The sequence below is a fragment of the Chlorocebus sabaeus genome, unplaced genomic scaffold, assembly GCF_047675955.1.
Source record: "Chlorocebus sabaeus isolate Y175 unplaced genomic scaffold, mChlSab1.0.hap1 unalloc_scaffold_251, whole genome shotgun sequence".
NCBI lineage: Eukaryota > Metazoa > Chordata > Mammalia > Primates > Cercopithecidae > Chlorocebus > Chlorocebus sabaeus.
In genome coordinates, this window is record NW_027327539.1 from 104639 (window position 1) to 117236 (window position 12598).

General features: G+C 44.7%; 1 protein-coding gene across 1 annotated transcript in view; it reads right to left on the minus strand.

Annotated features, from left to right (window-relative positions):
- The window catches only part of LOC140711167 (SH3 domain and tetratricopeptide repeat-containing protein 1-like), a 37027-nt gene extending 24631 nt beyond the window's left edge, over positions 1-12396 (minus strand). The window contains 1 exon segment of the mRNA XM_073014068.1: positions 10792-12396. Coding sequence (XP_072870169.1) covers positions 10792-10831 — 40 coding nt within the window. The 5' untranslated portion in view covers positions 10832-12396.
- Between the last annotated feature and the right edge of the window lie 202 nt (positions 12397-12598).

Consider the following 12598-nt stretch of genomic DNA (forward strand, 5'->3'; position numbering starts at 1 on the left):
ACAGCTAAACCACTGTTTCTCCCTGGGCTCACTAAAGATGACCTTTACCCAAAACCAGGCTGCAACGACCCTGTAGATGTTGACTAACAATTTCAAAATTCCCATATTCTTTGTCCACTCCTAAGGAAGATGAACTGAAGCCAGGTGTCTCCAAGTCAGAACTAACAGAGGCCTTAAACATCAGATGGCCCATTCCCTTCTTTGACAACCGGGGGATCTAAAGCTGAGCTTATGGAAGAAAACAGCCTGTTTAGTAACAAAGTGAAAACTAAACCCTAGTCACCCAACCTCTGGTCCGGAACTCCTGCGACAATCCACCGCCCATACAGGATGAGTCTCCCTAACCAGAAACTCCAAAATCCACAACTTTTGAGTGCCGACGTGACACTCAACGAAATGTTCATTGGAACAGCTCAGACTCTGGATTTTTGAATTCAGGAGGCTCAACCAGCAAGTATAGTACAAATATTCAAAAATCCAAAAATATAAAAAAATCTGAGACACTTCTGGTTCCAAGCAGTTTGGATGAGGGATATTCAACCTGCATTTTTTTTTTTCTCTCTAATGAAGGAAATTAAAAACGAGGCCCGAGCAAAGTCATTCAATCCATACTAAAGTCATTCAATAGTTTAATTAGTACCCATTTAAAGTTAAGTGCTACCCGCAGATATTTAAAAGGATGAATACTTACATGCCTATAATCTCAGAACTTTGGAAGGCCAAGGCGGGAGGATCACCTGATGTCAGGAGTCCAAGACCAACCCGGCCAGCATGGTGAAACTCCATCTCTACTATAAATGCAAAAATTAGCCGGGCATGGTGGCGCACACCTGTTATGCCAGCTACTCGGGAGGCTGAGGCACGAGAATCGCTTGAACCTGGGGGGAGCACGTTGCAGTGAGCCGAGATCACACCACTGTACTCCAACCTGGACCACAGAGCAAGACTCTATCTCAAAAAAAAGAAAGAAAGAAAGAAAGAAAATTTAAATTGTGTTTTCACATGGAGCCCATGTTCCCAGAACACAAGCCCTGCTCTATGCTCCAAGGGCACACAGGGTGCCCCTTTATCTTAATGCTCACCATATTCCATGGCAGCCATTGGCACGTGTCTGTCCATCACACTAGACTTCCTGTGCATGAGGCAGGGATCACATATTATTACCTTTCTGTCCCCAATGTCTGGCCTAGAAGACACTCAGTAAATGATTCCTGAACTAAGTCAGTTACTAAGATATGTTAAACTTGTATTAACAAAATTGATTTAATAAGTTTGCCAATGCAGCACTCATACCACTCAGCTTAAATCTCAACCTGCGGATTTATCTTGTGTTCTGCTAGATTATCACCTATTAACATTCAGGAGGCACCTAGTATATGCTAGGCATTACTAATTGCTGGGGACCTAGTAGTGACAAAACAACATTCCTTGTTCAAAGGCAAGTTCTAGTATAAAGAGGAATACAAGGAACAGGCTAGATTGATGAGAGAGCTAAGAAAAGGACAGGCTGCCATGGGAAGCACCTGGTCTTGTCTGGATGGTACACAGTTAACAAAGTCTGAGTGCTTCATATAGCATAAGATCATCTCCTCCAAAGAAGCGAATGAAGCTTTGATTCCCCAGTACCAGAAGTCACCATAAAGGTGTGCACAGCCCCAAGCTTAGAGTAGGAAGTGAAACCAAAAAACAAACAAAGCTCCAAGTTCCAGAGGAAACGGTCCAATTATGAAATCCTCTGGCTACGTTCAATTGAAATTCAAGGTATTCAAGAGGCCAATATTTAAGTGATAAATTCACCCAACCGCTTAAAACTAAAGTAGTCTTTGATTCAAGGGGTAAAGGTATAGTACCTTTTACAAATTTATTAGCTCTTAATATTTACATTTAAATATGATGATGATGGTGTAATAATAACTTTACTGAGTAGTTACTATGTGTTAGGCACCAAACTAGGCACTTTACACACACATTTGCACGATCATGTGAGATGATAATTACCCCTTGTCATTCCATTTCATAGATGAAAGTCAGGTTTATATATGCTTAAAAACTTGTCCCAAATGACACAGCTAGTTAGCAAATCCCAGGCAGCCTGACTCCATAGGCCTTGTTTAAAGAAGTAATATTTATAATCTGTCCAGCACAGCGGTGGTACAAACAAGAGTTCAATAAATGCCTAAAAGGTACTTCATACCCAAAATCGTTTCCTGCCAATCAAACTGGACTTACAATGGTTCTGCATAACCAACTGTCAAATCATTGTTCCATGAAGAAAAGGTGGAATGGGTAGAGATCAGAATAGAGTGAATAACTGGTCAATGTACTTCATGACAGGTAGTAACAGGATGTGGCATTTAGGCTATTTCCACACTTGTTTGCATAACACTTTTTTACAGTTCTAAAGCACAAGAACCATTCTAAGCTGGTGAAAGCGTAAGGCATGTCTATGATCCAGGACTCCAATTCACTGTGGATCAGTGGATCTCAACCTTTACTCAACCTTTAGGGTATATCAGAACCACCTGGGGTTTTTTAACAGCATTATAGCTGCCCAGGCTCCATTCCTGCAGATTCTATTTCAACTGGTCTGGAGTAAGCACGCATGTGTTTTTCACAGCGCCCCAGATGCAGCTAGGTTTGCAAACCACTGTCCAAGATGCTCTCACACTTCCGCTCCGTTCAACACACACTCACTGAGATTCTAAGCACTATGAATCGGATTAAGTTAACAAGTCAGGCTCCACTCCCTAATAATATTGGCAAAGAAACCAATATCAGAGATTTATTCCAGTCCAAACCAAATAAATTACCGGGTGAAAAAAATGCCCTGGCATAGTTTTTCCTACAAAACAACTTCCTGCGTCTTCCTGGTCCGTAGCCTAGAGACTGACTCTGAGCCATGAGAATTCAGAATCAGGGGAAAATGCCAGTTTGAGGCATCTGCCTGCCAGTTTGAGGCATCTGCCACACTCCTAGCACACCCCCAAAAGCGTCCAGCTACATTTCACATCCACTGTCCTAACAGGGGTCGAAATAGGGAAGAGCAGTGCAATACAGAAAACAGAGCCTGCTCTGCTGGGCATTAAAAGGCTGGAGAATTCCAGTCCTAGCCCTGCTACCAATCGATCTGGTCACTTCTCTCTGGTCCTTGTGTGGCCAACAGTTACGCGAGAGGGTGAGGCATAAAAACACAGATGTCAGGCAAGCTCCAGCATCCAAAATACATAGAAATTAAAAAGCATTAAGGTGATATCAAGGAAAGTATGCCATCAACCAGAAAAGTAACTGAAGTATTCCTTTTTCCATTCTTAAGAAATCAAAAGTGGAAGCAAAAAATTGAACAATCAGCCTACCAAGTAGACTGGGGCAACAGAATACACTCACGGATTCTGTTCACAACAGCGGGAGTGACAGACCAAAAGGAGAACGGCAGAGCGTCCCTCTCCCCTCTGTCCACTCATGCCACCAGCACGTGAGTGCGTCCACATGCAGCGCCCAGTCTCCTGTTCCACTGACGCCAGCGTCCACTCACCACAAGCCTACTAAGCGCCACATGTGCTAGGATGTTCCCTCATCTCATCACCATAGACGTCCCTGCTGGAGGTGAGTATGTGACAGACGAAAATCACGGAGGCCTAGGGAGGTTGAGACCCGCATTCCCACTGCGGTGAGGGTGTGCTTGAGAGGGACCCCACGGCTGGGCCCTCCATGCCGCTCTCCTCAGTAATCACTCCCAGACCAGAGCAACGAGGGTGGATTTTCTTCCTCTCACTATTTTCAGCCCCTTGGCTGACCCACCGTTCCCCAGAAAGCTATCGAGTTCTGGCAGCTCTGACTCCACAAAGCCATAAACGCACGGGACACACAGCCCATCTGTCTCTAACGGGTCTTTTACTTGTCATGCTGGTCATTTCAAAGAGCAGATGAGTTAAGAAAGACTTGGCAAGTTACCACGAAATGACCCCTCCACTCCTTCCTGAGGGAAGGGTGACTAGCGAGCAGTCAGGCCGGATTTCTTCCCCCACTCCCTGCATTCCTGTCCCCAAGGAGCCACAGACATTCCCACCAAATAGAGGCAGGAGACAGCCGCCTCCTTCCTACAGCTGGGGGGGAAGGGTCCTCTCGGGCCTTTCTAACTGCATGAAAACCAAACTGTGAGCTGTACTGACCCGGGCCTCACCCATGTTGCAGTCACGTACAACACAGGTGCCCAGTGGTATCATCAGGCAGAACTACGAATGTGCTTTCCATCGTTTTCATACAGTGATTCCAGAACCGCTATCCACACAGCTCCACTTCTCACACATACGACGTACTTCACGGATTACACAGCATGTTCACCATGCCCCTCATCTGCTCCTCCCAGCAGCCTTGTGTGATCCCTTGAGTATGCTTCCTCATACTGAGGTTTGAAACCAAAACTTTCTCAAGAACATCCAGCTAGTGTTAGAACCAGGATATGAGGGCTTCTGATTCTAGAACCAGTATTTGTGCCACTGTTCCACATGGGCCCCTCCAGGGATTTCTGCCTGATCTTAAAATGCAGACAGCAAATCTGTCTCTCTACAGTCCTCGGGATCCCTATAGGCAAGAAGTCAAACTTCTAACAGAAAGCTTATACTTATTTGGAAGGCTACCTGGGATATTTCTTTTAAGTTAGTTTGTTCATGTTTTGGAAAGATTGTTCCAATGACAATGCGGGACATGAAGTGTAGAAAGGATTCCATGATGAGGCAGATAAACAATTCGGGGGCTCTTACAACGGTTCAAATGAGGCATGAGGTGCAACCAGAAAGGACAGAGGGAAAATGCATTGGAAAGAAATACAAAATGAAGTCCACCAGGATGGAAAAAAGGGGAGTAAGCACGATGGTGGTTTCTAGTTTGAAAGACTGATGAACAAGGATGTCATTAACTACTGCAGAGTGGTATCTGGGGCCTGGGTGCACCAGTTTGTTTAACCATTCACCTGCTGAGCAGTCTCCAGGCTGTTTCCAGTTTCTAGCCTTTATAAATAATGCTGCTATGAACAGATACATATAGGCTTTTGTGTGAACATAAGTCTTCATTTCTCTGGGATAACTGCCCATGAATGTGAGTGCTGCATCCTATGGCAATTGCACATTGAGTTTTTTAAGAAACTGTCAAGCTGTTTTCCAGATTGGCTGTACCATCTTCCATTCCCAGCAGCCAAGTGTGAGTGATCCCGTTTGCCTGCATCCTCACCAGCATTGGTCTTGTTACTACTTTTTATTTTAGGCATTCTGATAGGTGTATAGTGATGTAGCTTTAGTGTGCATTTTTCTGATGGCTCATGATGGTGAACATCTTTTCATGTGCTTATATGTTATCTGAAATGTCTCTTAAGGTCTCTTATTCATTTTCAAAGTAGATGATTTGGTTTCACTGCTGAATTTGGATAGTTCTTTATATATTATAGATATGAGTCCTTTATCAGACATGTAGTTTGCAAATAGTTTCTCCCAGTCTCTAGCTCCTCTTTTCATCTTTATTTTGCATTTTACGTTCTAGTCCATGATCCATTTTGAGTTAATTTTTGTACGAGGTATGAGGTTTAGGTCAGAGTTCAGGTTTTTTCCCTATGAATAATCAGGTAGCCAGTAACTTTTCTTAAGAGACAACGTATCACTCTGTCACCCACACTGGAATGCAATGACAAGATCAGAGCTCACTGCAGCCTCGACTCCTGGGCTCAAGTTATCCTCCTGCTTCAGCCTCCTGGAGTAGCTGGGACCACAGGCAGGTGCCACCATGACCAGTTAATTTTTTTAGTTTTTGTAGAGACAGGATCTTGTGCCATGTTACCCAGGCTGGTGTGGAACCCCTAGGCTCAAGTCATCATCCCACTTATATGGGGCCAGGCAGTGGCACAGGATGGTAATCACAGCACTTTGGGAGGATGAAGCAGGAGAATCACTTGAACCCAGGAATTCCAGACCAGCCTGAGCAACAGAGGAAGGCCCTGTCTCTGCAAAAAAATTTTAAACATTAGCTGGGCATGGTGTTGTACACCTGTGGTCCCAGCTACTTGGGAGGCTGAGGTGGGAGGATCTCTCGAGCCTATGAGGCTGAAGCTGCAGTGAGCCACGATCGCACCACTACACTCCAGCCTGGGAGAAAGTGAGACCCTGTCTCCAAAAAAAAAAAAAATGCTAGAGCATCACCCATATTAAAGACAGGTATTGTCTTTTTGAAAATTTAATTACAGTTATAAAATGGACATGCAAAATGTCCACTTTGAAAGCTTGAAAAATATATAACTCTAAGTATTCTTACCTTAAAATTCTGATTCCTACCTAAGATATCGTATACTGTTTACATAAGTATCACAATGCCTGTACAACAGCTGAAAATGTGTACAAGGGAGAAAAATGAGCATGTATGCCTATTAATTAAGGTATATTTCCCCCTTATTACATAAAAAAGTCATCACGGCCAACCCCTGTGACTGTATCTAAAGTAAACTTACAGTTTTACTTCTCTGTATTATAAAATGCAAGGCTAAAATTCAAATACTAAACATTTCCTAAAGCCAACGGTAGTTTACTTAACATAAATGCCTAGGGTCTATACCAAAAATATGAAAAAGCTAGCTACTTCATAGCCATTCCAATCTAAGTTCAGCTTTTTCTTTTTTAATTGACACATAATTGTGTACTGTACATATGTATGGAGCACACAGATGATGTTATAATACATGTAATGTATGTGATCAGTGTAATTAGCATATCCACCATCTCAAACATTTATCATTTCTTTGTGTTGGTAACATTCAATACCCTTCCTCCAATTATCTGAAACTACATTTTTTTTTTTTTTTTTTTTTTTGAGACAAAGTCTTGCTCTGTTGCCCAGGCTAGAGTGCAGTGGTGTGATCTCAGCTCACTGCAACATCTGCTTCCCAGGTTCAAGCTACTCTCCTGCCTCGGCCTCCCTGGTAACTGGGGTTACAGGCACCCACCACTATGCCCGGTTAATTTTTGTATTTTTAGTACAGATGGGGTTTCACCACGTTGGCCAGGCTGGTCTCAAACTCCTGACCTCAGGTGTTTCACCCACCTCAGCCTCCCAAAGTGCTAGAATTACAGGCATGAGCCACCGCGCACAGCCTGAAACTATATATTCTTGTTAACTATAGTCATCCTATGTTATAGAACACTAGAACTTATTCCTATCCAGCTATAATTTTGTATCCTTTAACAAATTTCTCCCTATCTCCCTCTCCCCCCACCCTTCTCACCCTCTAGGATCCTCTGTCTACTTTCAACTTCCATGAGATCCACTCTTTTTTACCTTCCACATAAGAGAACATGTGCTGTGTGACTTTCTGTTCCTGGCTTACTTCGTAATATCTTCCAGTTCCATTCACGTTGTGGAGAATAACAGGACTTCATCCTGTGTTATGGCTGAATAGTACTCCACTGTGTATAAAGACCACATTTTCTCTATCCATCATCTGCTGTTGGACACCGAGGCTGATTCCATATCTTGGCTATGGTGAACAGTGCTGTAGGAAACAGAGGTGTGGATGCCCCTCCGACACTGATTTCCTTTTCTTTGGGTATCTACACTGTAGTGGGACTGCTGGATCACACTGTAATTTCATCTGCAGTTTTCTGAGGAACCTCCATACTGTTTGCCATAGTGGGGTGCCCTAGCTTACTCTTACTCTTTCTCTTTTTTCTCTTCGCGACAGAGTCTCACTGTTGCCCAGGGTGGAATACAATGGTGCAATCTCGGCTTGCTCACTGTAGCATCCGCCTCCCGTGTTCCAGTGGTTCTCATGCCTCAGCCTTCTGAGTAGGTGGGATTACGGGCGCCCGCCACTGCACCTGGCAAATTTTTGTATTTTTTAGTAGAGATGGGGGTGTCGCCACGTTGGCCAGGCTGGTCTTGAACTCGTGGGCTCAAGTGACCCGCCCACCTCAGCCGCCCCAACAGCACCGGGATTACAGGTGTGATCCACCGCTCCCAGCTAATTTTTGTGTTTTTAGTAGAGGCGGGGTTTCACCATGTTGGCCAGACTGGTTTCAAACTCCTGACCTCAGGTGATCTGCCGGCCTCGGCTTCCCAAAGTGCTGGGATGTCAGCGTGCGCCCTGCGCCCAGCCAGCTGCTCTAGTTTACACACCCCTACAGTGTGTAAGAGCTCCCTTGTCTCCATATCCTCGCCAGCACTTGTTATTTTTTGTCTTTTTGATAATAACCCATCCTAACCGGGTGAGATGATACCTCACTGTGGTTTTGATTTGCATTTCTCTGATTATAAGTGATACTGAGCATTTTTTCACATATTTTTTCGCCATTTGTAAATCTTCTTTAAAGAAATCTCTGTTCGCTTGGATGTGGTGACACAAACCTGTAAGCCCAGCACTCAGAACGCTAAGGCAGGAGAACAGCTTGAGCCTAGACCAGCCTAGGCAACATAGTGAAAACCTAGCTCAAAAGAAAAAAATGAAGAAGAAGAAGAAGAAGAAGAAGAAGAAGAAGAAGAAGAAGAAGAAGAAGAAGAAGAAGAAGAAGAAGAAGGAGGAGGAGGAGGAGGAGGAGGAGGAGGAGGAGGAGGAGGAGGAGGAGGAGGAGGAGGAGGAGGAAGAAAGAAGAAGAAGAAGGAAGAAGAAGAAGGAGGAGGAGGAGGAGGAAGAAGAAGAAGAAGGAGAAGAAGAAGAAGAAGAAGAAGAAGAAGAAGAAGAAGAAGAAGAAGAAGAAGAAGAAGAAGAAGAAGAAGAAGGAGGAGGAGGAGGAGGAGGAGGAGGAGGAGGAGGAGGAGGAGGAGGAAGAAGAAGAAGAAAGAAGAAGGAGAAGGAGAAGAAAGAAGAAGGAGAAGAAAGAAGAAGAAAGAAGAAGTAAGAAGAAGAAAGGAGAAAGGAGGAGAAGGAGGAGGAGTAGAAGGAGGAGAAGAAGGGGGAGGAGAGGGAGGAGAGGGAAGAGATGGAGGAGAGGAAAAAGAAGAAGAAGAAGAAGAAGAAGAGGAGGAGGAGAAAGAAAATGAAAGAAAGAAAGAAAGACAGAAAGACAGACAGAAAGACAGAGAGAAAGAGAGAAAGAAAGAGAGAAAGAAAGAAAGAAAGATAGATCTGTGTCTGTTCAGCTTTTTGACCTCCAAAAAGTAAGAGCCCATTTTGGAATCTGATGACCTGCCTGATTCAGAGACAATCTGTGTTTGGTTCTACTCTGCTACTTCCTATGTGACTTTGGGAAGTTCCCTTAGCCACTTTGAGCTCAACTTCCTCAACATTAACCAGGAATAAGTATCACCTGCCTCTGCTGGTTAACGCTGAGGACTGAAAGGAGAACCTCCACAATGCCACTTGATAATGCCGCCTGGTGGAAGCCCCTCAATGCTGGGCTGGTAGGATCATCTGAAGCTAAGTACAACTTTCCTTCCCATTGTCCCAGGCTCACTCTGCATAAAATTAGCAAGGAATAGTGAATAAACGAAACCAAAATAATTGCTTAATTTTTTATAAGAAATTTTTAAAAAGTGGGGGTGGTGGAAAAATAGGAGGGAGAGGAGGGGAAGGAAAAGCAGCCGGTGACAAGTTCTAGTCCAGGGCTCATCCCCGGCCTCCTCCCTCAGGCAATCACCAATCCCCACCTCCTGGGGAGGGATACTTTCTCGGCTGGCTTCACCCACATGGAAGGCACTGCCACAGGTGTTCAGAAACCAGGAGCATCTTGAAATGGGCAATGTGCTTTGGGTAGGAGACCTACAATTTCCCCAAAGAAACCACAGCACAAAAGTGACCCACATAGGAGGCACCGATGGCTGTAAATACTTGGTGGCAAAAACTGATGTCATACCTTCTGTACAGGAGACACACACCCAAATAAAACTTGCCAAAATAGTAGAGAAAAAATACAGCAGACATCCAGTACCATTCTGTTACAGAAATATTTATATCCCAAAGCCAGGGACCTCTCTGGAACACTATGTTTATTTCCCCGCTTCATGGAAGATGTTTGAGTGCACTCACATGTGTCTCAACAAACTTCCAGTCCCTGCTCTAAACCCTGTGACTCCTCAGCAAAACCCAAAAACAAGTATCCGTTTTCCTTCCAAATGGGAAATTTCCTGACCTAGCGAAACCAGCATCAAATCCACTTATTATGAGATAGCTGATTACAGGCGAAGCCCTCTAGTCCCAGGATGACTCCCCTCCTGCAGGAGCGGGAAGGATGGGCATAGCACTGGCCTTCCAGACCACATCTCCAGGCAGTTTGAAACCATGGCTGCTCAGGTGAGCCATGATAAAAATCAAAACCAAGTATCTCTGAAAAGTGTACATGTCAAGAACCAGACCTCGGGCCAGATTCGGCAGAAATGGATGTTGCAAGGTTTGTTCAGAGACCTCCTCTCCATGCCCCCTCTCCCCGGGACCTCCCTCCTTGCACTAGGGGTCCAGGGCCAATGGACCACTCCCTTACCTCTAGCCCAGTACATTTTCAGGAACAACTCCCAGACTGTACCAGACCCTGAAATCTATTCACTGAATGCACTATTTCTTGAAATGATCGTGAATCACCTGGCTATAACAACAATTGTTTTAAAAGTGTTCTCTCTCTCGGGAATCGTGCCATGAGTTTGAGCAAGCAGCTCTGCTTCTCTCTACTGCAATTCTATCATTTGCAAAATGTTAACAATCACTGTGTTCACCCATAGCATTGTTGTAAAAAGCCTTAAGACCCACTTCATGTAGCCTGCCTGGAGCACAGACCCTGCCACATGGTAAATGCCCGCTGAAGGTGAGTTATCTGTTGCTATTATTACCTGTCACTCCAGCGAACAAAAGGAGTCGATCAGGTCTCATCGTATCACCATGAAAGGATGTCCACGTAGACTGCGCAGTGGGAGTAGGGAGACTCAGTGTTTATCAGGTACTATTTTGTTCTTTACAAAGTGTACATACATATTTGTAGGTACACTGGAAAAGATCTGGAAGGAAATACACCCAGTGTTAATAGTGACTACCCCAAAGACACATTCATCCAAACACACAACAGAAAAACATTCACTATCTTTCTGTCTTCTATATCATTTGAACTATTTTCAATAAGCATCTATGGCTTTTGTAAAATTTTTGAAAAGAATTTATTTCAATTTTTTCTGGAGAAACAAGCAGGAGCATGAAAAAGGTGGAAACAGAAGGTAAAATGGAATTGAGTCCCAGCCAGGCTCAGCAGGTACACGAACCACACACCTCTCACTACAACTCAACACCAGCTCTCTCTTCTCTTGGTCCAATGGCCCAAGACTTAGAGATAAAATGTTTATTGTGATCACATCAATCACACCACGGAGCTTGGAACCACCCTTCCAAACTCCTCTGGTTCTGTGTACCTGCCCGGGGCTGTTAGCTTTCCTCCTGTGTCTTTGCTGGACTGTAATCCCCTAGTGGTGGAAATGCACCCTGACACTTAGCCATCATCCCCACAACACTCAGCACCGCAGAGAGACCAGGGCAGTGATGCCCACTCGGACTGTGATTCTACTTATAAAGCAAAGGACCAGGGGCCAGATGCGACTTGTCTTTGGTAACTCACCAGCTGTTGCTTGAACCAGAAAAAAGCCAGGTCTGCTGATGCCCAGAAAAGAGCTAGCACATGTCCCACTAGAAACGTGGTGAAAATGTGTTGCTTGCTGTGAAATGATGCACTACTGGAGAAGATGGGTGCAACTTCTCATGGAGGTACTCAGCCCAGATCACCAGGAAACAGGGCTGCCGGATGAGACACTCGGCCCAGGTCACCAGGAAACAGGGCTGCCAGATGAGACACTCGGCCCAGGTCACCAGGAAACAGGGCCATCGGATGACACACTCGGCCCAGATCACCAGGGCACAGGGCTGCTGGATGAGACACTAAGCCCGTCCACCGGAAGGGAAATCTGGCTGGGCAGTGGAGGGAAATTCACACAGCTCAACGGCTGCAACAGCATGAACGAAACAAAAAACACCTGACTGGAAAGCCATAGCCTGGCTAGCAAATTCGAAACAGAGCCACAGTCCTAGCAGCACACATCACTGCAACACAGAGCTTCAGTCAGTGTGCGCACACTGTAAGTAGAAATGTAAAATGTCCATGCTTTTGGAACAAGCGGGCTATCTGTGTGTGTGTGTGTGATGTCAAACAAAAAAGTTGAGAAGAAACTGTTGGCAAGGAAATAGAAATAGGCGCCCTTACACTTTGACAGTGAGATAACGGTATGGCCCTAACGGAAGGGAATCCGGCAACACCCATCAATATTTAAAATGCACAGAACCCTGGATCCCACAATTCCATTTCTAGCAATGCATCCTATGAACATATTCACGCAAATATGCAAGAATTATGTACATCTCAGCATTGATTAATGCAAAAGGTTGGGAACAACCTAAATACTTACCGGTGGACAACCGTGTTTATCTTATGCCAACATCTGTGTTTTTAAAAACAAGACACATAGGCTGGGTGCAGTGGCTCACGTGTGTAATCCCAGCACTTTGAGAGGCTGAGGCAGGTGGATTACGAGGTCAAGATATCCAGACCATCCTGGCCAACATGGCGAAACACCGTCTCTACTCAAAATACAAAACTTA